Source organism: Copadichromis virginalis, linkage group LG17 (genome assembly GCF_057382275.1).
Source record: "Copadichromis virginalis isolate Kocher_CV1m ecotype Utaka linkage group LG17, C_Virginalis_male_GT1.1, whole genome shotgun sequence".
Taxonomy (NCBI): domain Eukaryota; kingdom Metazoa; phylum Chordata; class Actinopteri; order Cichliformes; family Cichlidae; genus Copadichromis; species Copadichromis virginalis.
Window position 1 is genome coordinate 18453381 of NC_140634.1, and position 26617 is coordinate 18479997.

The 26617-nt window shown below is 39.3% G+C and overlaps 3 protein-coding genes and 1 non-coding gene across 10 annotated transcripts in view; 3 read left to right on the forward strand and 1 right to left on the reverse strand.

Annotated features, from left to right (window-relative positions):
- Nucleotides 1–1331: 1331 nt before the first annotated feature.
- On the forward strand, nucleotides 1332–9857 carry c4h11orf98 (chromosome 4 C11orf98 homolog). 2 transcript variants are annotated; one of them, XR_014915885.1, is made up of 5 exons: nucleotides 1332–1415; nucleotides 3095–3219; nucleotides 3296–3393; nucleotides 7620–8068; nucleotides 8761–8825. XR_014915885.1 is itself a non-coding variant. In XM_085436025.1 (4 exons), exons 1-4 carry the CDS (start codon nucleotides 1380–1382, stop codon nucleotides 8874–8876), a joined length of 375 nt encoding a protein of 124 aa, XP_085292151.1. In that variant the 5' UTR covers nucleotides 1333–1379; the 3' UTR covers nucleotides 8877–9857. The 2 variants fall into 2 exon arrangements, 1 of the variants encoding a protein (XP_085292151.1); XM_085436025.1 differs by lacking the exon at nucleotides 7620–8068 and having other exon boundaries at nucleotides 1333–1415; nucleotides 8761–9857.
- A 1035-nt stretch (nucleotides 9858–10892) lies between these two features.
- mansc1 (MANSC domain containing 1) lies at nucleotides 10893–22584 on the forward strand. Of its 3 annotated transcripts, none has more exons than XM_085436015.1 (4): nucleotides 10893–13227; nucleotides 15973–16299; nucleotides 17155–17295; nucleotides 19610–22584. In XM_085436015.1, the coding sequence occupies exons 2-4, from the start codon at nucleotides 16047–16049 to the stop codon at nucleotides 20623–20625; spliced, it is 1410 nt and encodes a 469-aa protein (XP_085292141.1). In that variant the 5' UTR covers nucleotides 10893–13227; nucleotides 15973–16046; the 3' UTR covers nucleotides 20626–22584. The 3 variants fall into 3 exon arrangements, with proteins under 3 accessions (XP_085292141.1, XP_085292140.1, XP_085292142.1); XM_085436014.1 differs by having other exon boundaries at nucleotides 10893–11421; XM_085436016.1 differs by having other exon boundaries at nucleotides 10893–11393.
- Nucleotides 19296–19368, reverse strand: trnat-ugu (transfer RNA threonine (anticodon UGU)). The gene has a single exon. It is a non-coding gene; the product is annotated as a tRNA-Thr (tRNA).
- Nucleotides 22585–26012: 3428 nt separating the features above from the next.
- The window catches only part of lrp6 (low density lipoprotein receptor-related protein 6), a 50267-nt gene continuing 49662 nt past the window's right edge, over nucleotides 26013–26617 (forward strand). For all 4 annotated transcript variants that reach the window (XM_085435994.1, XM_085435996.1, XM_085435995.1 and 1 more), the window contains exon 1: nucleotides 26013–26335. In XM_085435994.1, the coding sequence (XP_085292120.1) occupies nucleotides 26281–26335 (55 nt within the window). In that variant the 5' untranslated portion in view covers nucleotides 26013–26280. The remainder of the gene's footprint in view (nucleotides 26336–26617) is intronic.

Consider the following 26617-nt stretch of genomic DNA (forward strand, 5'->3'; position numbering starts at 1 on the left):
TTTACATAAATCTTTGATCGCTAGCAGTGTGACTCTGAAGTGCTGTACTGTAATTTTGTAGGTTTTCTGCCCAGCAAACACAACAATGTCGACAAAATGTTTTGCATCATCAAAGGCAACCGCCATACCAACCGCAAACCTCGTTTACTTGCATTTGAGTTCATCTTTTCATTTCTTCACATCTTCTAGCAGCTTCAGAGTGTAGGGATTCATGCATTTTCATTTACACGACTGTTTTCTGAGGGGAGACACAAATCCCTTTTTGTGAGGACAACATCATAAAAGCATAGTCACAAAAATCACAGCATAAAAATCTGATAAATCAAACATGCAGGTGGATCACCTGCTGAGGTGAGCATCTCACAGCTGTTTCTTTTTCATTTGCACATTCTGAACCACAACAACTCTGCAGATTATTTCTGTGTATGACACTAAGACACTTGCAGTTATGTATGCATCAATTTGAATTGGTGTAAAGTCTGTGCTCATCACTGTGTTGTTTTGAATTTGAGCGCCACACAGTGGAATGTAGAACTGAGCCAACACAATTTTTGACTTAAAAGTAATGAAAACTAGTCATAAGAACAGCCTTTAGTAAATATTTTTCTCACGAATTCTTAAATTTTAAATGAATGTTTTTTTAATTAACAATTAAAAAAGATTTTTTCTTTTTTTTTTAACTTTTTTGTAAAAGTCAACAAAATTGCTCTAAAATATGTGAATGTTTGTGGTTATTGATCTACATTTTAATGGCAACATATAAGAAGTTTATATATTTTTTAATGATAATCCATGTGTATGTGTGGGGTTGTATTATGGCGATGTAGCCACTGGATGTGAGCGTTGAGCTACTAAATGTTAAAAACTGGCTGTGTGAAACTTTTATTTAAGAAAAAAAATAACCTCTTTTTATTTGTTTCATTCATTTATTCATTTGTCTGTAACTGTTTTGTTAAACTTTTTGTAGTCCTTTGTTTACTTCGTTGTTGCTTAGTAAAATGTTGCAAAATTGATTAGGACTAAATAAATAAATAAACTGCACTTGACCTGTCCAATTAAAAATTGTGAATCTATTTTAAATGCTATAAAAATGTAGTTTAAGAATAATTCTGAAACAATGAGTTATGCACAGTAATGCTATTAATACTAACAAGAAGAATAATTTATACGTTCATATTTTTATCGTTGTGTGTAAACTATGTCTGAGATAAAAGTTGTAATTTCTTGTTTTTACGTGACGGTGTTTTGCCGTTGAACTCCGGGCTTCGTTGTAATGTTTCGTCACGACTGCTGGGGGCAGTGAGGAGCCGTGTGGCCTGAGGACAGCCAGGATTTAGAGCGCAGAAGAAGAAGTCTGTGTTCCACGTGAGCTGGTCAGCATGGCACCTCCGGGAGGAATAAACAAACCGAAAACTGTAAGAAATCCTGTTTTTCCTTCTGTTAGTCGGTTGGAGCCGAGGGCACATTCAGGAAACAATAACGAGTCAGACAGATGTTAAAGTTTTGTTCACACCCCCCTACAGTTATAGTAATGAATCAGTCCTTTGAGACAGTTTCCTCTCCAGTATTGTCAGTTGCGGGAAGTCGAATATAGCCTTAAAACATTTTGAGGAATTGTTTTAAATGTGTTCGTGCAATCCCTTTGTTAGTGGAGCGCATTGTAACTTCAGGAAACTGGGACACCCTGTGGACGGCAAGTGAACTGCATCGATCGAAACGTCACGAGACAAACAACAGCTACAGCTCTAAGAAGAATAGATTATACAGTAACCGGAAGCAGCAAAGGTGCTCTAATGGCTTAAATTATTATTTTTATGGCTGTTAATTTCTAACATGGCAGATGCACAGCTGCAGGTTTTAAACTTTGAAGTAATCGTTAGTATGTTCAGGTCTTTCTTCCACAGCCTGGTGGAGAAATCCTTTTAAGCCATCAATGGACAGTTACGTTTTCCAAGCGGGTCACGTGAGAAACCGTTTCTGTTGTGGAGCTAAACTCAGTTCTGGTCAATGGTACTTTTCTCTCTTTATAAACTGACGCTGGTGTTACAATCAGTCTGTGAAAACAGTAAAAAGTGCAGTAAAACAACAACAACAACATGTTAAGATTATTTAAGCTAAACTGCCAGAAAAGTGAGCCCTGCTACAGGCTGGCGACTATTCCAGGTGTACCTCACCTCTCACCCTATGGTAGCTGTGATTGGCTCCAGCCCCCCTTCCAACCCCACGACCTGGAATTAGATAAGTGAAAGAATATGGATGAATGAATGCCAGGAATAAAAACAAAAAAACTATATGTGCTGTTGTTACTGTGTTCGTAGTTTGAATACTTCATCTGCAGTTTGCAGTTCTCTCACTGAAAAAAAAGAACTGATCATCTGTTTACGGCTTCATATGCATATTACTTGAGAGTTGTCTGCCATATTAAATGTGATACAACCACAAATCACTTGTGGAAGACTCACTCTACTGTGGCAACCATGTCCAGTGTCTATGATCAAGATCAGCGGTCCCCATTTACAGGAAAATGGAAAGTTTTTAAAACTCTGTTGGTTTCCAGTGTAGCTGCTAACACTTTAAACCTAACTTTGTGGTTTCAGTTTAAATCGGCTGCAAGACACATACTGATTTATTTACCACCTGCTTCAAGATTACATTAAATGCATCAATAACAAACTGTGGCTGTGTCTTGATTACATTGGGTTATGTACATCACTCTCTGCTGCAGATGTTTCATAAACACAACCTGTTGGGTCGTTTCTCTGTAGCTTTTCTTGTGTGATAAAGTGTGACTGAAGTAGATGGAGCTCAGTGAAAAGAAACACTTATTACTATGTCCTCAGAATGTCAACTCCAACTTTCAGAACAAAATATCCCACAGAGCATTTTTCGCCCAGTTCTCATCTACCCCTGATTTAGATTCTAACCGTCAGTTTCAGATCTGCATTGTCTCTGAGTTTAAGTTGTTTGAGTCAGCTAATTCAAAGAAAGCCTGGATATGTTTCAGCTGTTGTTGTTTGTTCCTTCATATCTGATGAGGAGCTCTAAACACTCGAGTGTTTCTGCCTTCCTTGAACGTGTCGTGGTTCTCTTGCAGGAGTTGGGGAAGAAGCTTTTCAAGCGCCGGCGAGTTCTGAGCCGTGAGAAGAGGAAGCGGCATCAGATCGTGGGAGCTGTGGTGGATGAAGGTCTCATCACCATCCATCACCTGAAGAAGAGAAGGTGAGTGTCAGCTGACCCCCTCCTTCCTCCACCTTCTCATGGCCGCAGCGCGTTGTGACATTTTCTGTCCCATCAGGACGAGTCCGAGAGCCAACATCACGCTGTCAGGGAAGAAGAAGAGGAAGCTGATTAAACAGCTGCAACACCAGCAGAAGGAGAAGGCCACTATGGAAGGTAAAGAGTGCCAAACCTTCTGACTGACTCTCTCCTTAAGTGTTTTCAGCATCTCTCAGGTACTTCAGTCGGTGTTAGTGTGCGGCTCTGGTTTCCAGACCTGTGTGGTCCACTAAGCTTTAGACCTAAACATATGAAAGACCAGTTGGGATTGCTCCGTTTATTACTTTACATTAATTAATCTTATTTTGAATTTGGGCATGGATGAAAATTTACATACGCTCTGGGTGTTTATGGAAAAATTGGAAAAATGTAACATCCCAAGAACAAAACTCTCATGCAGTCATAAGATAACCTTAACAAATAGGTAAAGCATTTGGGATGCATTGTTTTTATTATTTCCAGTCTTCGTAATTTATCTCTTCTTGGAAAACTGCAGACTGTGGCAATGCAAAATTATGAAAGTTTTGACTTTTCATTGAAACTCAAATGCATATTGTCCACTCTGCCTCAAAGGCTTAAAGACATCCACGTGGCAACATTGAACGCTAGTCATAGCGCCACCTAATGGCAGCAAGACGTCAGTTTTAGCTGATTGATATGACATTATCACCAGTGTTGGGAAGGTTACTTTTAAAATGTATTCCACTACAGATTACAGAATACATGCCCCAAAATGTATTTTGTAATGTATTCCGTTACGTTACTCAATGAGAGTAACGTATTCTGAATACTTTGGATTATTTAATATATTATCATGCTTTTTATAACTACATTAATGTACTATTGCTGTGTGATTTATTACTAGTACTGAAGGTTACTCGCCAAACCAATACCAACCTCATTTTTAAATCCTAATATAAAATGAGTAACAGTAGGTGGACATTAGGTAAGGCTGCACTTTTTGCAGCGATCTTGTATAGAAAACTATACGGCATCCATCCCACTTTGGATGGAGCAGCTCTCATTTCTAGAAATATGGACAAATTTATTAAACCCCCCAAAATATGACTATCCAGAGTTGGGACCAGGAAGCAGAGTTGCAGTCTTACACGCTTCTCTGCAGCTTCTCTCCTCCTGCTACCCCCCCAAAAACCCATCTCCATAGAGACTGTGTCGGCTCCCAAACAGACAAAAAACTAACTAAAAACCAGCAACAAACAACTTAAACATAAACAATTACAAAGAAAGAACAACAAAGTATCCACATCTGAACCAAAGAGTAAAACAGTGAAATGTGGATTATTAAATATCAGGTCTCTCTCCTCCAAGTCTCTGTTAGTACATGACTTAATAATTGATCAACAAATTGATTTACTCTACCTTACAGAAACCTGGTTGCAGCAGGATGATTATGTTAGTTTAAATGAATCAACACCCCGGAGTCATTCTAACTACCAGAAATCTCGAAGCACAAGCCGAGGGGGCGGTGTGGCAGCAATTTTTCACACCAGCCTATCAATTAATGAAAGACCAAGACAGACTTTTAATTCATTTGAAAGCCTGATGCTTAGCCTCGTCCACCCCAGCTGTAAAACTCAGAAACCAGTCTTACTTGTTATCATCTATCGTCCACCTGGGCCTTACACAGAGTTTCTGTCTGATTTCTCAGACTTTATATCTGATTTAGTTCTGAGCTCAGATAAAATAATTATTGTGGGTGATTTTAACATCCATGTAGATGCTAAAAATGACAGCCTCAACATGGCATTTAATCTGTTATTAGACTCAATTGGTTTCTCTCAAAATGTAAAAGAACCCACCCACCACTTTAATCACACTCTAGATCTTGTTTTAACATATGGCATAGAAACTGAACATTTATCAGTGTTTCCTGCAAACCCTCTCCTGTCTGATCATTTCCTGATAACATTTACATTTACAATAATTGATTACACAGCGGTGGAGAGTAGACTTTATCAAAGTAGATGTCTTTCTGAAAGCACTGTAACTAAGTTTAAGAATATAATCCACCCACTGTTATCAACTTCAATGCCCTGTACCAACATAGAGCAGAGCAGCTATCTGAACACTACCCCAACAGAGGTTGATTATCTTGTTAATAATTTCACCTCCTCACTACATATGACTCTGGATACTGTAGCTCCTGTGAAAACTAAGGTCTCTAATCAGAAGTACCTGACTCCGTGGTATAATTCTCAAACACGTACCCTAAAGCAGATAACTCGTAATCTGGAGAGGAAATGGCGTGTCACAAATTTAGAGGATCATCATTTAGCCTGGAGAAATAGTTTGCTGCTTTATAAGAAAGCCCTCCGCAAAGCCAGAACATCTTACTATTCATCACTGATTGAAGAAAATAAGAACAACCCCAGATTTCTCTTCAGCACTGTAGCCAGGCTGACAAAAAGTCAGAGCTCTTTTGAGCCAACAATCCCTTTAACGTTAACTAGTAATGACTTCATGAACTTCTTCACAAATAAAATTTTTATCATTAGAGAAAAAATTACCAGTAATCATCCCACAGATGTAATATTATCTACAGCTACTCTTAGTACCATTGATGTTAAGTTAGACTCTTTTTCTCTAATTGATCTTTCTGAGTTAATTTCAATAATTACTTCCTCCAAACCATCAACGTGTCTTTTAGACCCCATTCCTACAAAACTGCTCAAAGAAGTCCTGCCATTAATTAATTCTTCGATCTTAAATATGATCAACCTATCTCTAATAATCAGCTATGTACCACAGGCCTTCAAGCTAGCTGTAGTTAAACCTTTACTCAAAAAGCCATCTCTAGACCCAGCAGTCTTAGCTAATTATAGGCCAATCTCTAACCTTCCTTTCATATCAAAAATCCTTGAAAGAGTAGTTGTCAAACAGCTAACAGATCATCTGCAGAGGAATGGTTTATTTGAAGAGTTTCAGTCAGGTTTCAGAGCTCATCACAGCACAGAAACAGCTTTAGTGAAGGTTACAAATGATCTTCTTATGGCCTCTGACAGTGGACTCATCTCTGTGCTTGTCCTGCTAGACCTTAGTGCAGCATTCGATACTGTCGACCATAATATCCTAATAGAGCGATTAGAACATGCTGTAGGTATTACAGGTACTGCACTGCAGTGGTTTGTATCATATCTATCTAATAGACTCCAATTTGTGCATGTAAATGGAGAGTCCTCTTCACACACTGAGGTTAATTATGGAGTTCCACAGGGTTCAGTGCTAGGACCAATTCTGTTTACATTATACATGCTTCCCTTAGGCAGCATCATTAGAAGACATAGCATACATTTTCACTGCTATGCTGATGACACCCAGCTCTATCTGTCCATGAAGCCAGATAACGCACACCAATTAGTTAAACTGCAGGAATGTCTTAAAGACATAAAGACCTGGATGGCCGCTAACTTTCTGCTTCTTAATTCAGATAAAACTGAGGTTATTGTACTCGGCCCTGAAAAGCCTAGAAATATGGTATCTAACCAGATTCTTACTCTGGATGGCATTACCTTGGCCTCCAGTAACGCTGTGAGGAACCTTGGAGTCATTTTTGACCAGGACATGTCCTTCAATGCACATATTAAACAAATATGTAAGACTGCGTTCTTCCATTTGCGCAACATCTCTAAAATTAGAAATATCCTGTCTCAGAGTGACACTGAAAAACTAGTTCATGCATTTATTACTTCCAGGCTGGACTACTGTAATTCATTATTATCAGGATGTCCAAAAAACTCACTGAAAAGCCTTCAGCTAATCCAAAATGCTGCAGCAAGAGTCCTGACAGGGACTAGAAAGAGAGAGCATATTTCTCCTGTTTTGGCTTCCCTTCATTGGCTTCCTGTTAAATCCAGAATTGAATTCAAAATCCTGCTCCTCACATACAAGGTCTTAAATAATCAGGCCCCATCTTATCTTAGTGACCTTGTAGTACCATATCACCCTATTAGAGCACTTTGCTCTCGCTCTGCAGGCCTACTTGTTGTTCCTAGAGTATTTAAAAGTAGAATGGGAGGCAGAGCCTTCAGTTTTCAGGCCCCTCTTCTGTAGAACCAGCTTCCAGTTTGGATTTAGGAGACAGACACTATCTCTACTTTTAAGATTAAGCTTAAAACTTGCCTTTTTGCTAAAGCATATAGTTAGGGCTGGACCAGGTGACCCTGAATCCTCCTTTAGTTATGCTGCAATAGACATAGGCTGCCGGGGGATTCCCATGATGCATTGAGTTTTTCCTTTCCAGTCACCTTTCTCACTCACTATGTATTAACAGACCTCTCTGCATTGAATCATATCTGTTATTAACCTCTGTCTCTCTTCCACAGCATGTCTTTTATCCTGCCTTCCTTCTCTCACCCCAACCGGTCGCAGCAGATGGCCGCCCCTCCCTGAGCCTGGTTCTGCCGGAGGTTTCTTCCTGTTAAAAGGGAGTTTTTCCTTCCCACTGTTGCCAAAGTGCTTGCTCATAGGGGGTCATATGATTGTTGGGTTTTTCTCTGTATCTATGAAGCGCCTTGAGGCGACTTATGTTGTGATTTGGCGCTATATAAATAAAATTGAATTGAATTAAACTTATTGTTTCGGAGGAAAACACGAACACGGTGTACAGTCGAGTCTTAATAGCTTACTTACAACTGGGCTTGTCGGGCACTGTTTTTGGCTGCTGTGGTTATTGTTATATTTACATGCTTCCAGCTCCTGTTTCTGCTTGGTGACAACTCGTACTTTCGATTCTCCTTTTTCTCCCTCCCTCGCGCTCACAGACACATAACGGGTATGACAGTCCATTCTCCCTGCAGCACTACACTGCCCATGAGGCTGCATTCTTTAGGGCTATGCCTTTAACACTCTGGCTATCACCTTCATATTAAATAATGTTTTGAATAATAATTACAAAAATATTTCTTCACGTCATTATGCTGGCGGCAAGTAGAGGTGACATGGGCCGTGAGACCCAGGCATTAGAGCCTCTTAATGCGTCTTTTGTTTGGGTCTCCACCGGCATGGAATTACCAAAAATAGAGAGGGCATAGCCTAACAGGTGAAATAGGACTGTACTGCTGTGTAATCCATTTATTTCAACAAAGTAACTGTATTCTGAATACCACCTTTTTAAATGGTAACTGTAACAGAATACAGTTACTCATATTTTGTATTTTAAGTACATAATGCCGGTACATGTATTATGTTACTCCCCAACACTGATTATCACTGTGTGTTCTACACGTTACATACTGACACAGATGATTAGAGAGTGAAGGTTGTTTTTTTGGGGGGGGGGTTTAACACCACATAGTGGACACAGGAAATGATGCATTTGTCCATCATCCAGTTAGATTCCACATGTTCTGCATCAAAGCTGACTGATCATCAGCTGCATTTTGTGTTGTTTTTCAACTTCTGGTGTTTTATTGATACTTTTTTATGACACTAAAATAAAATTGCTCATCATTCGTCTCTCTGTAGTGGAATCAACAGCAGCACCACAGAAGAAGCACAACACCTCATCAGCTCAGACCAAGAAGAAGAACAAGAAGGCGTCCGGATGCCAGGACGATGTAGAGATGGTGGATGTTGAATGAAGATATGTCTGCACTATGAGTCCCTGCTCAGACGTCCATGCCGGCGCCTCAACTTTGAGACTAATGGACAATAAGGACGTCCGTCCTGTAGTTTGTTTCTGCAGAAGAAAAAACTACAACAGTTGACATGGAAGCCCCTTTCTGCCAAAAATGTTTCCCCTCAAATATTAATTGAGCTGCTTTTATTTTAGTTGTAAATAAATCTGAATTTGTTTGAGGCTCACACTGTTTTATTTTTATTTGATCTTTTGCAGATTCTTAACCAAAACAGCTTTAATCAATCATTTAAACAAAAAACTTGAGGTTATTCTAAGTTAAATTAGTATGTTAGTGAAAAGACCAAATGTCTTTCTATGGTGTAAAAGTTTTGTGAGAATTAAAAATGTAACTTCACTGGCAAAAATATGAAAAAATATGATATTGTTTTAAATTTACTATCTGAAGATATTTTTGTAATTTTTGACTAACCAAAGGCATTTTACACTTTCATTTTGTTATTTGGCAGAAATGGGTTTCCATATGTGATTGGGTTTTTATTTTATATCTCTGTTAGCGTCGCAGCACCTGCAGAGTTTGAGGGCAACATTTGGACCTGTGGTTGTTACAGCATTCATCTTGTAAGCTTGTTTAATTAAATGGGTCATGAGCTTTGACCTTTAACCTTCTGTTCCACCTAGTTCATTAAAATTTTATACATCATCAGAAGTTTCTATTCATTATTTAGATTATATAATAATTCAGATTTTTTTTAACCTTTCTTAGTTGTTGGTTCATAAATATTTGACTTATTATTTTCCTGACACAGTTTGGTAAACATTTGTGCTTGATGGGAACATCCAGGTTCAAATGTAAACTGCACATTAAAACTCATTTTGGCTCTTCAGCAGTTTATGTTGAAAGAAAATTTTGTTACAGTTTAACACAAACTATGTTCATTTTTGACACGTTATTCAAATAAAGACCTGATAAATCCTTGTTTAATTTTTGCTGACTTCTGTTTTTTTATTGGGAAATAACATCATAGGTTTCCATGCTTAAAGGTATTGTGCTTTGTTTTGTTTTTTTACGTATGTCACTATTTGTGTTTTCTGACATACTTTGATGAGCTTCCATATGTCAAGTCATGTTTTAATAAGTTTTTCTAGGTGGTTAATTCGGGTTTATTTTAAGAAATATTTTCTCTCATGAGTTCTATGAACTGTGTATAAAAATATATACAATTAAATGTTTTCAGAATTAATGAGCCTCCATAGTTCTGATATACTTTATTTATTTATTTATTGGAGAGTTGTTTATAAACGTTTTGTCTTTTTGACCTTTTAGTAAGTCCAAACATTTAGTCCAGTTAATTCTAGATGTTTGTGTTCATCATTGCGATTCAATTATTATCAAAGGGCTTTAATGGGTTTCCAAACTTATTAAAAATTAAATAATATTGTTTTAAATATTAATATGTCCCCATATTCTTAAGAAAGATAGATAGATAATAAAATGTTTTCAGAAAGCTCCAGGGAGTTCTCATTATTTGTTTTTACTTATAGGGTTGTATTGCGCTTCCATTTAAGTCCATTCATCCATCCATTGTGTACCCCACCCCATAACAGCTGTAACTGGCACTAGCCCTCCACAACCAGGTTTTTTTTTTTCTTTTATCTAATTTTTTTATTTTTGATCTTTAATGCACTTCCATGATTTTGATATTAGGTTCAGTTTTGTTTTACTTTTTCATTTTATTTGAAGGCTTCAAATAAGCTTACATTATCTATTTTTATTTACTATTTATACATCCCATTAGTTGTATTTTTTTCAGGGGGGTATATTGGGCTTCCGTATGTTTCAAAATTTGTTGTCCAGATTTTGACTTACTGCAATTGTTTTATTTATTATTTAAGTTCTAATGTCTTTATGGGCTTCCATAAATTCAGTCGAATTTACACCTATGTTGTTTTTGTAATGTTTTAGAGGCGTTAATGGTCTTCCATACATGTTGGAGGTTTTATAAACTATTGATCCGCTTCACGCTGGCATCCTTTCTCTCAGATGTTTTGTTCATGATCAGATTTAATTATTGATGAGGCTCCGTATGGAGCTCTTATATAAACTGTGTCTTTATTGAAACATCTGAAGCTCTTTGTGTCCGGTTTCTCCGGCTGTTTCTCTGATATTTTTCCGGCTTTTTGGAAGAACATCAGACGGCAGTGAGCCTCAGATTGGGGATGCAGGCTCCTTCCCTCCCCCTACCAGAGGACAAAGACTAAAATGGGTCAGACTCAGGAGACAAGCAGCAGATCCTCCGCACCAGCCATCATGTAACGTCCTCCATCCTCTGCAGGCGGAGAACAGCCGGGTTCGTTATTAAGACAACAGAAACGCGTCCTCTGCCTTCTTTTTGTTTGAGCATCATGTCCTGTCGGGACGGCTGAGGCTTCTTACTGGAACTAAGCTGGTTTGAACAAACACCGACTCATCACATCACATCGCACTGACCGCCGGAGGGACGATGGAGGCGGCGCCGAGGTAATCTGTGTCCCCGCTGACCGCTCAGGTAACAAAACGCATTTCGGCCGCTTCGTGTCCCAATTAGGCTCCATTACCGCACCAGTAAAACCAGTACAGGGCAGGTTTGAAGGGCAGGTGCTGTGTGCAGCAACACATTAGCTTCGTGCTAAGACTCCAGCTTATAGATGCGGTCATGTGTGCAGCGCATTTCATTTATTACACACTTTATTACAGATTTTTGGCCTTGAGCTCAGGCTCAGCCCGGGCAGGTGCTCTCAAGTTCTTATTATCCAAAAGGAGCTGAGAGAACAACAGCTGCAGTTCTTCTGACGTCCAGCAGGGGCTCCACAGAGTCAGTCCCCATAGACTCCCATGTTATAAATTGACGTTTATTTCCTCTCTTAATAACAGCTGGGATATCTGTGTGACGTCATCCTGTGTTCTGCTGTTGATGTGATGTATGGATGGAGTCAGTGCCTCAATCATAGATTTTATATAAAAGATGGAATAGCTGCTGGAGCTTGAGCTTTTTCACTGTCGCAGTTTTTGGCTCATGGGCTAATGACTTGTGATTGGCAAGTCTGATTCTAATAACAGGCAAAATTTACAAAAAGATCTTTGAGTTTTATTTAGTTAAACTTGAAACTATAGTCTGAAATCAGAAAAGTATCACAGAAGTCACAGTTTTGGCTTTTTATACTGTTAATAAGGTTCAGGTTTTAGATCTCTAAAATTGGACTTTTTTATTTATTCATTTTTCAGGTAGCAACTTTTAGCCATGCAGGTAATTTACACTTAGCCCTAAACTCACTTATTTAAACTCTGTTGAAGTTTAATGTCAGACTAAAGTTTATTACAGTGAACTAAGACTAAGAAGACATTAGTTAAAAATTAAAACTACTTCTTCTCCTTTTACTTTTTTTATGCCCGAACAGCCCCTGAGTTGTCATGTTGTCAGAGTCATGAAACCGGCTCTGTGAGGTTATTACATCACTATTCTGCTTTTACATCAATGATGCATTTTGTTAAGCTCTGTGCTAGTTTTAGTTGATTACAGCCTTATTGTACACTATAAGCATAGTGAGTTATTTTCCTGATTTAGTGGTAAGATAACTCGACAGGTTGTGAAATTGTTGTTGATTTCTTTAGGCTTTTATGTGGACATGATAGTATGTGAGGAGGCTGTATATGACATGGAAGAATACACCCCATGACATTCTTATGTTTTTAATTAACTTTGTTGCAGATTTTACGAAATTAAAGACTAAATTAAAAAACATAAAATATATAGAGATTAAACTCACCTCTAACTCTGGTTTGTTAGAATTTCTCTTTCTAAAAAAAAAAAAAAAAACTAATAAAATGATCACCATGACAGTCCTCCCAGATGTTACAGGAAAGGTTCATCCAAGCACCCATTAAAACGAGGACTAGCGAGATTATATACCACGTTCTGATGTGGATTTCTAAAAAGATGAAGTCATATTTGGAGTTAGTGAAGTCGAGTTAGTTGACATATAATGATGTGCTGCCTGGTGGCTACTTACAGACTCATGGTTAAGCTAGTATAACACATTAGCACAGGGAAGATGGAGAATGAGGGTTAAACTGCTGTGAGTAAAAGTTCATGCTGAGGGTTCCTGTTGAGTAGAGGACGATGCTGACATAAAAACAGGGTCATCATGTTGTCGTGAATAAGGAGCACTAATCTGTCTGATAGTGGCTCAGATAACAGCAGCTGTAAAGCTGATAGGAGAGCAGCCGTAGCAGAAAAACAGGCTAAAGTCCTGCTCTGTGGACTGTGGACCCACAGAGCTGCTGAGCATCTAAAGGAGGACTGTTCACACGGTCGGTGAGTTTCTGCTCTTAATTATTAAATACTCAAAACTCTTTATACAAACTAACATGTTAAGTAGGCTGTACATGGAAACAAGGTCCTCTTCATCTTCTGTACTTGTGCAATGGGAGCTGGATTTATTCCACCAAATCCAAACGATGATCTTTCAACTATATTTAAATTTTTGAGGACGTGGATGAGATCACAGTAAAGCAAATGTGGTAAAAAAGATGAGTGTAAATTTTGCTTATGTAGCCAAAAACACTGCGTTTTTAATGTGCTTAGCAGACACACCACAGAGAAGCATCCCAGCAGCAGCCTAAAGTCACGCCAGGTGTACTTTTTAATAGGCTCTGCATCAGGCTGCACGGAGCAGAAGTGGGAAGGAAGTGACAAACAGGAACTACAAAGTGAATTTGATGTGTTTTAGAAATAAATGCCCGCTTGCACATGACAAAAGTCAGTTGGAGACTCAATGCGAAAATGTGCACCTGGTTTACTTCCAGGATTCTCCACGAGACGCCTCAGGATGCTACAGGAAAAGTGCACACAGTATCATACTGTATAGAGTCTAATTCTAAACCTCCTCACCTGTAATGATCTTTCACATGAACATCAAGGCAGTTTGAAACAGAGGTTGAGGTTGGAGTGCACAGTGTAAGTGGTAATGGACGTGTTCTCAGACTCTTTCGATTACACCCCCCGTGAGTAAACGTGATAATCAGGATGTAGAACACTTTGTGACGTGAGATTAATGTTTACCTCATCACAGATAACACCTGAGTTAATAAGAGCTGTAAGGAGTAATATGTAATCACAGTCCTCTTTTCTACCATCTTAGCAGTATAGAAAAACTTAAATATGGTGAAATCCACCTTTAAGGGGCTTCTGATGTCCTCATCAGTCTAATCAGGGGCTCTCTAAGTTTTGATGACTTCATCGATTCGTAGATCCTTTGATTCTCTTGTGCAATATTATTTTTAAAAAGTGCTGCTAACATTTTTAGTGCTATGCAGCTGACACCCAGCTGTATTTAACCATGAAACAAATCAGCTAGTTAAATTACAGGCATGACTTAAAGGCCTGGATGACAAAACTGAGGTTATGGTACTCGACTCTATCTTTAAAAAAATGGTGTCTAACTAGATGTTTACTCTGGATTGAGTCCAGCAACACTGTCAGGAACCTCTGAGCCATTCTTAATCAAGACATATAGGACTGCTGTGTGGACATAAATTTTCTTTTTTTCTTTTTTTTGTGGGGGGGGGGGGGGGGGTAGCTTTTATTGCAGTAAAACAATGGCGAAAAGACAGGAACGCTACGACAACTACAAGACATGCAGCAAAAAGCCTTGGGGCACATTTAAACCCAGGTCTTTGCATTAGCCCCACAGGACATAGATCACCTGCTCTACCCAGTGAGCTAAACCATCGCTCACACTGGTCTGGTTAAACATTAACTGTAGATGAATGTGACATACAGTATTGGATGCAGGATGCACTTTAAAACCACTCATTGGAGATGGATCGGTTATACCCTTAAAGAATGTGATGCGGTGCGACAGGTGCATTTTATATTTGACCTGTTCTGTAAGCATCCACCTTTGAAATACACAGCTGAATGAACCTGAGCTACAACCATGTGGTGACTTGAAATAGCCTTATGAACATGTACCATTGCTGGAACAGGAAATATATATGCAGGATGTCAGGTGAAGCAGAATGGGCCCTCTATAAGGATCTATGTCAGATTTTCAGTCACAACAATTTATGTAAAAGATTTTTGCACTTCTGTCTGTAAGCGTCAACCACTGGAGTGGAAAAATGAAACACTGAAAACATGATTCCTCTAATGCAGCGGTCCCCAACCTTTTTTGCGCCACGGACCGGTTTATGCCCGACAATATTTTCATGGACCGGCCTTTAGGTGTCGCGGATAAATACAACAGAATAAAACTAGTACTGGTACCGAAAAAAAGAAAATTTATTCATAACACAAATGAAAAGACCAAGGAAAACCGAGTAAACGATAAAAACGATAACAAAATAATGCTGAAAACCGATAAAAACCCTGAAAACTATACATTTCACACCTGAGCCTCAACTCTCACGGACCGGTACGGACCGAGGCCCGGGGGTTGGGGACCGCTGCTCTAATGTTTAGCTCAGGCCCCAACAGTGCGTCAATCCCCAAAGACTCTCATATTAAATGTACAGCCTGCTGTGGTCTCTGTAGGTTTAAAGTTTCCATTATTAGAGGTGTGGCCTCTTTTCCTTTTCCTTAATTTTGATGCAGCGCTGGAATAGCTTTAGATTAGCGGTCTGAATGCTTCTTCCACCACATTTTTCTCTCTGATTCAAACATCTTTCTGACCTCGTTCAGTAGTAATCTAAAAAAAGAAGCTGCCCCGCCACCTCCTTCAGGAACAGCTTCCATTTTTAGGTTTCTATTTTCTCTCCACAGATCTAATTTTGCTCTCTTTGTGGTCCAAGACAGATCTGGGACTCTGAGACATCCTGACAAGGGTTTGAAGTCTCAGACAAAGTCCAAGAAAGACTTAATAAGATGTACTAAAAGGTTTGACTTAAAACAATGGTTCCAAAAAAATCCACCTGACGTTTCCTGCCCTTTTTTCTCGTTCAGTGTCATCTTGCCTCTGTTGTTCTGAGTGTTTGCTGTGAAACACTTAAAGTGATAATATTTAATAAATAAATAAATAAAATAAATAAACTTTAATAACAGTGGGTTTGTGCTCTGCAGTTCATCTCTGTGGATTTCTGCTGTCCTGCTCTGCACACCGAGGCCTTTCTGATCTGAGTACGCCCACTGCAGCCATGACCCCTCCCACCTCTGAACGACCCTTGGGGACGCTCATGCTGTTCGTTTACGCTGCTTTCACATTGATAGTGATGATATCACTTCCCGTGTCAGCACTGGAACCGGAGACGTGTTTCTCCAGGCAGCACCAGAGCGCCATAGTCGACGTCAGGCTGTCGCTAAACAGACCGACAACAGCCATGGATGCCCGGGTGGTCCACTCTGAGCGGGATTGCGTCCTCGCCTGCTGCTCAGAGGAAGTCAAACCAGGTGAGCAGAGTGAATGGGGAACATGGGGGTCAAAGGTTATGTTTTTTAAAGATATGTTTAAAAAAAACTGTGTCTGAACCATGAAGCATGAAGCATGTAGCTAAAGTAAAAGCACTCATTAGTCTATCCATAATATTATTGGATAATACTAATCCAGTTAAAGCTTTAAAATAAATGGTATGGAGTATAAAGTAATGTACTGGCATCTAAAGTCTGGTTGAAGTGGAAGCAGCATAAAATAGAAATACTGTACTTCAGTAAGAAGTACAGCTTTAAAAAGCATTACTTAAGGAAATTTACAAAAGCCAGCAGCGTCTGTAGGGACCAATTATAAATGGTGGGCTGGTGCCACCCTATGCTCATTCCATCCATTTACACCCCTGCAAAATCATCACCAGGATCTATAGAAACAACAGCAATGACTGTATGTCCAAGATACCTTTGTATAGTGCTCAGGAAAGCCTGAGAACTGAGGTCACGCTGGCCCTGGTGGTGAAAGTTTTGGGTAATTTGTGCAGATTGTAAATTTAAATATTTACCTTCAAAACCAGACATAAGAAAAATCAAAGCTTCATTAAAGGGGAGCTGCTCTTCTTGTTTCGTCATGTATACCTAATTTAGTCAGAGAAAGTATAACCCAGGTTACTGGCTTTGACGGCCACATGTAACCATCTAAAGACTATATCTGGTTTTTGGTCAGTGTTTTTTTTTTTCCTGTAACCATCGCTACCGTGGGATATATCACAGTTTCTCTATAGTAGGCTCATCAGTCTCAAAGGTCACAGCAGACCACTATAAGCCAAAAACTGTGACTCAAAAAAGTGAAAGGAAAAAACTAACTTTGTGTTTCTGAAGGTGCTAAATGCAACATGGTGGTTTTCAACGGGAACAAACACGCTGGTGATGAGAACTGCTTCCTGTTCCACTGTCAGATGGAGCAGGACTGTCCTTTAACGAAGGCTCAGGAGGGCATCAACACCTATGACATCTACAAAGGTACGTCAGATACTCATTGTAAACACAGAAAATGACTTTAATAATGATGATTAAATGCATGATGAACAAAGACATGAGTGACCCAGCTTTGCATACATTCAGCTTCGGATTCTTGAAGATTTTTAATAAGTAAATTTAAGCCAAAACTAGAAGTATTATTGATTAGTTTAGAAAATAGTTTTCATTTTTCACCGTAGGATCTTCACTTCATTATTATTAAAAAACAAAAACAAAAGCAAAATTAATGATAATGATATTATGTTGATACCTGTGGAAGATCAGTCACGTTCATCAATTACCCTCCCCACACACATTTTTGGCTGTGCGTTCTGTGTGGAGTTTGTATGGGTTTTCTCCAGGGCTTCCTCCCACAGTCCAAAGACATGCAATTAGTGGGGTTAGGTTAATCGGTGATTCTAAATCTTCTTCTTATATCTTGTTCTATATATTCTAAAGTGATGTTGTGATGAATCCTGCTTCCGGGTCCAAACTACTCTGCGTTTAATAAGGCTGTTGTGTTTTTAACGTTTTAATTAGTGCTGTCAGCGTTAATCTTGTTAAAATTACGTTAACGCCATAACCCCATTAACGCAGCAAATCTCTGTTAGCGAGTTAACGCGGATCGTCCCGTGTGTGGGGCTGCACGGCGACAACGCATTAACACGTTTAGCTCGTTAACGTGTTAGTGCCATGCAACCCCACGCACGGGGCGATCCGTGCTAACTTGCTAACAGAGATTTGCTGCGTTAATGGGGTTATGGCGTTAGAGTCATTTTAACGAGATTAATGCTGTCAGCACTAGTTTTAATGCTTTCATCTTGTTCTATATAATCCCAAAAAAGCCCCTAAAAACAGTCAGTGATCACTGTCAGCCTCTCAATTTTTATTACTGCTATTAATTTTAAAGCACAGTTTTTAAAACCTTGCGATGTAACTACAACCCAGTCAATGCAGCAGTATATTAATTACTAACCGCGTATTGTGGATGGATTATCTCAGTTGTTCTCCTGACTGAAGTTTGGTCCATTTACAGAATCCTGTCATGCGATTGCATTTATCCCTAACCATCGGGAACCCTCACGTTACCTTTTATTGAGTGGAAAAAAGTTAGTGTTCGTCCTCCAGCGTCAATGATTATATTATGCTAATATAGCTGTGTGGCTAGCGATCACCTAGTACATCATTATATACCAGCTAGTCAAGCTTCAGTAACCCAACAAAACATCCCTGCTGTTTACTTTCCTGTGATAGTAAAGGTGATAACAGAGCTGTACATCTTAATTTGTTTTCAAAAATATCTCAGTCAGAACATGGTATATTCTATTTAGATGCTAACTCACTGCTAACTTCTAACTCCATTAAATTTCCTAAATTCTATTTTCATGAATGCCTGGATGTTAAACTTAATTGTTACCCCTAGTAGAGCAGTAATGTTGATCATTTTATTACAGATGAAAGAATTTAGACAGTTTTTCAACTCTCAGTAATGCCGCAGTGATCGTTAGTCTTAGGGACCTGCAGCGTAGTTTGGGCCCAGACATAGCTAATGACGGCAGACTTAAAGACTTTAGGTGCAAATGTGATCACGACTGGTTGACTGTCTCTTCGTGTTAGCCCTTTGCATGTCTGGGATAGGCTCCAGACCCTGCCCCTGCAACCCTGAACTAGATAAGTGGAAGGGAATGGATGAATAATTAAACTCAAAATACAACTACATAGAGGTCCATAACCATAACATTAGCAAATAATATACAATGTTATCATATATGTGCATTATTGATGTCCTATTTTCAAATATCATGGTTATCATAAATATCTTCACCTGTATATAAAAGAATAATAATTTTAAATATTAATGTGTCAAATTTCCTGTATCATGAAAGATAATTAACAAGCACCTGAACAAACATTTTAAATGATGGGGTATATTTTATGTCATGGAGTTTTTTCCCCAGAGAGTTAACAGACAGTATGGTTCTTTCACAGAAGGCATGTAGTTAAGGCTCCAGTGAGATTTGAACTCACGACCCCTGGTTTACAAGACCAGTGCTCTAACCCCTGAGCTATGGAGCCCTATATGTCAGTGTGAGACACACCTGTAATATGTGACATACCACTAAACCCAAACCGTTCATGAATGGTTGTTACCAAATTGGATCAAATGTCAGTATAATTGTTTTTTAGCCTTCTAAAACTCACTTTTTCTTGTTTGTGTTGAATTTTGGATGATTGTGGATTTTTGCTGCCCCCTGCTGACCAAACAATTCTATACAAATCTTTAAGTTTATGTCTTTGTGTTTTCTTTCCTGCACAGGTTTACTTCATCCAACCACTGTGAGACCTCCCACCACTACCACCATCACAACCACCACCACACTGGCACCAACTACGCCAACAACTGCACAACCAACAACCCCAAAAAGTATAACAACAACAATGCCACCAACCACTATCACAATGACAACAACCACTACCACAACACAACCGACAACCACTACCTTACCATCAACCACAACCTCAACCCCTACCTCCACCTCCACCCCCACCCCCACACCTCCACCCATCATCATAATTGCCACAATGGCAGCAGTGACCTCATCACCCACCACTGCAAAAGCATCACCTCTTTCCACCACCTCCATAAAAAAGCCTAACAAAACCACCAAAAAGCAAACTAAAACCTCCAGGAAAGGAAAAATTCATCCTATCAGCATCACCACCACCCAGCCAACTCATACTTCAACTCCCACCACAACCCCAAACACCACCCCCACCACCACTCCAACCACCTCACTTCCTGTTGTAACAATGAACAAGGAGGCCAAATACAGAACTACCGAAAAACTTCAGCCAAACACTGAAACCACCACGACCACGACTACAACACTTCCAACCACCACAACACCTCTAACCACCACACTTTCAACTACCACAACAACCACAACCACACCTCCAACCACCACCACTACTATTCCGTCAACTACCACCACAAACCCCCCTACTCCTCCTTCAACAACCACTACCACAACAACAACTACCACCACCACCACCACTGAGGCGCCCACCACCAGGACAACGCCCGCGGCGACTCTTTTAATTGTCCCCAAAGGTGCTGTTCAGTCTGACCACATCCTCCAGAATTCAAGTGCTGCCAGAGGCAAAGGGATAGCAGCACATGGAGCAATGAAAAGCGGCATGGTGGCATTTGTGGTGCTGGTGCTTGCCATCCTCACAATGGCCCTCGCCATTGGAGGCCGCAAAGCAATGGAGTCTTTCGACAGACGCCACTACACGAGACTGGAACTCAATGATCTGCACTACGAGGTGTGACAAGGAAAACGTTACAAGGACGGAAGCCCAGAGGGGCAGTGAGATTTATTGAATTTATTCAATTAGTTTAATAGCACAAAGTTACATAATAATGGAGCACCTACATCACCTCCTGAAAGGTTTGTCATACTGTGGAGAACACTGGATTGTGATTGGCCGGAGAGTACACATAATATTTAGTTTCTTTGCATTTAAAACAGCTGTCACTTTTTGATCTTCTAAAAAATAGCGCACTGCTTTGCTAGCAACATTTTTTTCTGTTGTTTTTAACACCCAAACCACCAATGTTATGTAAAAGATAGACACAGATATTGATATTACCTGTTGGTTTGTGACCATTGCCATGTTGCTATTTTAAAACTGGAGGCAAGCTGAAAGAGAAACCAAGGGGTGCTGTGTGTTCATACTTTAGTAACTTTTTTCTAAGTAGAGAAATTATGGCCTCCATGCTGTTTCAGCTAGCACTATCTAAAACTCATGAGTGCCATTTCAATTAACATCTGAAAACAAAATTTCCTGCATATGTTTGGGTTTTGACAGAGATCATTTTAAAAAAGATTGGTCATAAGACCAATTTTGAGGAAAGAAAAACCCTGTAAAAGCTAAGCTAAGCTGGCTTAGCTAGCTGAACTTTATGTTTATAACAATAGTGAACAAACTCCGCCCATTCCAGATTTTCTAACAAAGAAGTCATTCAACAAACTCACCAGTCACATGATTTTTAAAGTCTTCACTGTTGATTATTTCAGCTTTATTCACCTTAAGTGACCATGTCCATCTTTTATATACAGTCAGTAGGTAAAGTACAAAGATGACAACCTCATTCCATTTCAGACTCCGCCTCCTTAAACTCATCACAGACCAATCATGGACTTCATACCTTAATTTTTCTGTTATTGGTGTTAACAAAAGAAAAAGATGGTAGACTTATATTGAAAAGTTCTCACAATGAAGACAAAATATCTCTTAATTTAAAAACTATTCTTAGAATTTATTTGAGGTGTTTTTGTTTTGTGAAAAAAAAATCTAACTTTGAGATATTTTTTGGGCTTTTATGTTTTTGGATTATTTGACTTCTCATGAGACAAATTCCTCAGTTGTTACTTGATCTTTTTAAGTCTTGTGCAACAAGTGATAGTGCAACTTTGAAGCAGCCTTCAGACTTTAGGCGGTAACACTGCCCTTCTGTGGCCTCTCAGATCACATAATGAACTCAGAGTTCTGCTGGGAAGCTCATTGGTCCAAAACTTCAGCTGACGATGGAACAAAGAACAAACAGCAATATTTTTACTCGTAGAAACTCAGGAAGCTTCTGAAGTGGACTGGCGAGAAGAAACTCTATACAAGCGGACTCTGATTCAGATTCTGGCCTTCTTCTGATTCGCCGTGGGGTCGCGGGGCCCTTTGTGTATACACCTGCATGTCTTCTTCCTCCCACACGCTTCAGCCATACGAGCCTGTGATTGCTTCTTAAATCACCTGACCGGTGTAGATGTCAGACTCACTCTCTCACTGTGGTGTTTTTGTATTTTGTATTTCACATGTGGATAAATATTCAAACGATGGATGCAATCCTTTGAAAATCGATGCACTATTGTATCCTGTTTTTTTGTTTTTTTTAATGACTATGATCTGCTGATTTTTTTTCATAAGTAAGAGGACACTTGCTGCGCACTATTTTCCTATAATGACGTTTGTATTGTACTGGATGTGCAGAAACGAGACTGCTATAGCGTCACTTCACCACCAGGTGGCAGCAGCAGCAGTCCGATAAACTGAAGCTGCACCAATAAGGCGTTTTCACTGATACTGCTCTGATTTTTACTTTGATTGTCTAATTAATAATTACATGGATGGTAATAGTTTGGTCTTGTTTTGTGAAGTGATGCTTTTGCATAAGTTTGAACTTTGATGTTTCGTTCTTGTAAGGATTAAAAAACTGTTGATTTTTGAAAAGTATCTGAGTCTGCAGATTTATTTTTGCTTGAGTGTGTTTGATTTTAAATAGAACCACTGTGATTTTTTATCGTCTGGGTGATCTACCAACAAATAATCAAAATTAATCTTGTAAAGTTGTTCCAAATTAAATAAAATTTCACATTTATCACAGCATCACATTTATTACTGTTCTGTATTAACCAAACTGGGAGCAGGTTCATTACAGCAACAAAAATAATCAGCCTGAGTCTGAGAAAAGTTTCCACCTGACCCATCTGTTTTTTAAATCTACAAAAACTTAAATATATGTCATGGAGCCATGCATGCTTCTACCTTCATATAATGTGTATTTTCAGAGTAACTTGCTGTCACAGTTAAGATTTATCTAACTTGTATTATAAGTTTTTGAGTATTTTTACTTCTTTCAGGGCTGAAAAAAAACCCACATTTCATCTCTGTTAAAAACTGCAAACAAACTCCCAAAGGTCTCAGCCTTATGTTAGTGCAGATTTCTCATAAACTTGAGTTTTTGGTCGATGCTGTTCTTGATCAAGCTTCTTTTCTATCATGTCCAGCTGAGCTCCAACTTTGGACAAATTCTTGGTGCAGGTTAAACAGTTGAGAATTGTTTGAGAATTCCTCAAAATTTCAAGTTTTTATATTTTCACTTTTCCAGATATATTTATGTATGCTGCACAAAAATTATTTTGAAGAAGGTTAAATGTTTTTTTATGATTTAGTGAAGAACAGTCATAAGCATTTCACAAGTTTCAAAGACTTTTATTGGCCATAAATATGGCACAGGGCTAATATGTATGCAAAAAGTTAGCGTTTACAGGGTCGACCCTTCTGTCTGTCAGTTTCTGGGCCCAAGATGGTGATCCTCCTGCTTTATCACGGTTCCAAGATTATCACTATTCGACTCAAAAACTAGCATAAAAAAATCCTCAGACTGATGATCTTCCAGGATGTCTTTTGTCTTGTGTCGCAAGATAAAAGTGGTAACTAAGAGGCTTCGAGATCATCAAATAAACATTTTGGATCCTTGGCCAGGAAGCTTCCCAAACTTCACATCAAGAATCTTTGCTTAGCACTGTAATATTTACTATAGTGGACTTAAATCATATATTATACTGACTCTCCTGTAAGTGTTTGAAACTGGATTTCTTACCATTGTTCTTCACTAGATCACAAACACGTACAAAAAAAGCTAGATAAAAACTGAAACAGCAAAATGTATATAAAACACTAAATATGTGGCACTGCGAAAAACCTTTGGTCATGACTGCATAAAAATAAACTTTAATACTCTGTGTTTCTGCTTGTGGCCTTCATTGGGGCCATCATAAATATAACAAACATCATATACATCTAACCAGAAGCATACTTACCTTATTACCCTTTGAAATGTTGCCTGTAATGTGTTTTATGATGACCCTGATGAAGTCCACAACCTCAACATTTGTAGTAAAGCTGTTTATTATGCAACAGGTGCTTCAGAGCTGCTGTCAACAGCGCTTGGCAGAAAGTGATCATCTGCTCAGTTTCAGGAATGATTTTGACTCCTAAAGAATCGTGGCTAAAAGATGAGCCTGGCATCAAATGTAGATAAAAAAAGAGACCTTTGCTCTGACTTCAGGGAGCAGCCACTGATCACACATGCTGACGTGAGTCTTGAAAGTTTACCCAGAATGCACTTTTAAAGTTTTATTCAGTGAATTATCATTAAACAGATCAAACATCCATGGTTTCAAATTTTGTTCCTGTTGCTCTGAATCTAGATAATAACAATAAATTGGTGCAGTTTATTCAAGTAATGATTTATCTCATGATACTGAAGCTCAAATGATTCAAGTTTTTAACAGAGCTTAAATGAGTTTTTCAGCACTTGAAATTTCATTTGGATATTCGCCATACTTACAAAAGTATCATCAAGTCTAAACCCAATCCTATGAACTCAGTCACTGATCAAATAGTGTGATGTATATTGTGGTTGAACTCATGCCAGGCACATGATCAGGTATGTGGTAGTTAATGTGCTAACAAGTTACCTCATATTCCTGAGACTGTGAGGCAGTTTTGCTGACCTGGTGATTAAACCCTGAAATTTTTTAAATGAGATGCTTTCCTTTCCTCTTAGCAGGACATTTGAGTCCCGTCCACCTTGCTTGTAATTTTACAGTCCTGCTTTCACTTCCACATCTCCCACAGATACATTCATTAGATAAGACGAGAGTGATCCACACTTTATTAAATCAGCAAGAGGTTTTAGAAAAGCTGTTACTCTGAAATAGGAAGTGTACTCTGTAATCCGAGGCCTCACATCCTCATTGAACTTTCTCCTTCTGAAAGCTTTTGAGAAATCTTGCATTTTCTGATGTTTGAAACCTGAAACTGGGGCTGATGTTTCATGAATAAAATCTCAATAATAATAATGATAATAATGATAAAGCAATAATAATATTGTAAAAAGTTATTATCAACAGAACACTGAGATGTAAAAATTATAAATCCCAGAGTAATTTTCTTGTTTATATGCTACTGCTGCTACTTTCATGAAATTAATAAAATTCAAAGTTGCTTTTGGGGCGACCACAGGTTATCTGCCTCCATCTTGGCCTATCCCTATCATTTTTCTCCATCACCTCTTCATGTACTTCATTCTGCCTGGCAGCTCCATGTCTATCCACTGTTTCTTGTCTGCTGTTGCCCATCTCAACCTTGCATCTCTAAGGCATAAAACATTAAAATGCAAATCAAAAATAGAAAAATGCAACATGTAAACTTTATAGGGTGTGAAGAAACTGAGAAAACCTGAAATCAGATGCTATAGGTAAAAAGTGTAAAATTCCAATATTTAGAAAGAAAATTTAGAATCAAAAGTGCTGTAAAATCTATCACATTATGTAGGTTTATTTACAATATCAGATTTCACACTTTTTAATAATCCACATAATGGTTTTTTTGTGTGAAAATCAAATAAAAGTGTCAGATTCATCTATATCTGTGATTATGGTGGGTTTCTGGTGAAAATGTGTTTCTTCTGATGTTTTATGGCATTACATAGACTTGGATTTTTAAGACATGTTGTGATGCAGCGATTTAACAAACAAAGGTGATTAAAAGCTTTTTACCAAATGACTGAATTTGGTATAAAAAAGCAGATATAGTACATAATGATTTCCTGAGCCCCCCTTGCCTTGTGCCACCTGATGTAAAACCCCTGGAAACGCCCCTGCCGTTGGATGATATTGGGGCCCTGTTTTGTGGGGCCCCTGTCCGTGTGATAAAGTAGTCCCGCGGGAATGTGGGGTTAACGTCTGTGTTCGGGGGTGGGGTTCTGTGGGGGTTCGAAGTCGGTTCTGCGGGACGTTTCCGTGTTGTGAGCGTACCAGCGGCTGTGAGGCGGAACAACAATAGAAAGCCGGGCAGCGAGGTGGCGGTGGAGGCGGAGGCTGGAGAAGGGGGGCAGCTTCCTCACAGCGGAAGGAGACGACGGAGCTCCTGCAGGACAATGTGAGACACCGAGAGTTTATCCGACGCAGTTAGCGAGCAGCCAGCCGGGATGGAAGCGGGCACGGTGTAATGCGAACCGGAGCCGAACATCGACCTGAATATTCTGGGAAATCCGCTTTTTTTTTAGCCAAGGAAGCGGCCGCAGCAATGGGAATACTCCGCTGACGAGCCGCCGCGGCTGGGCCGAGAATCGGGAGAAAGATGGGTGTCGCGCTGCGGAGTCTGTTGTTGTGTAGTTTTTGTTTTCTCATACGAGGTGAGTTTGTGTCCACACTGTGACTTTTACCCACACGTCCCCTCGCGTAAAAGACGCGAAAAAGTGCTGTTAGCAGTCCAGGGGAGCTTTTTCCCTTCTCTGTGGATGTTTGGAGCTCGGCCTCCGGGTCGGATTTCTCCCGAGTGGAGCGAGCTAGCTTAGCCTGCTGCTGCTGGAGGAGAAACCACAAACAGCCCTGTTAGCTGGAAAATACCCCACCAGAGACTACTCACAGCACCGCCAGCTTCCCTTCCAGCGCACCCCTTTGTCTCGGGAATATGT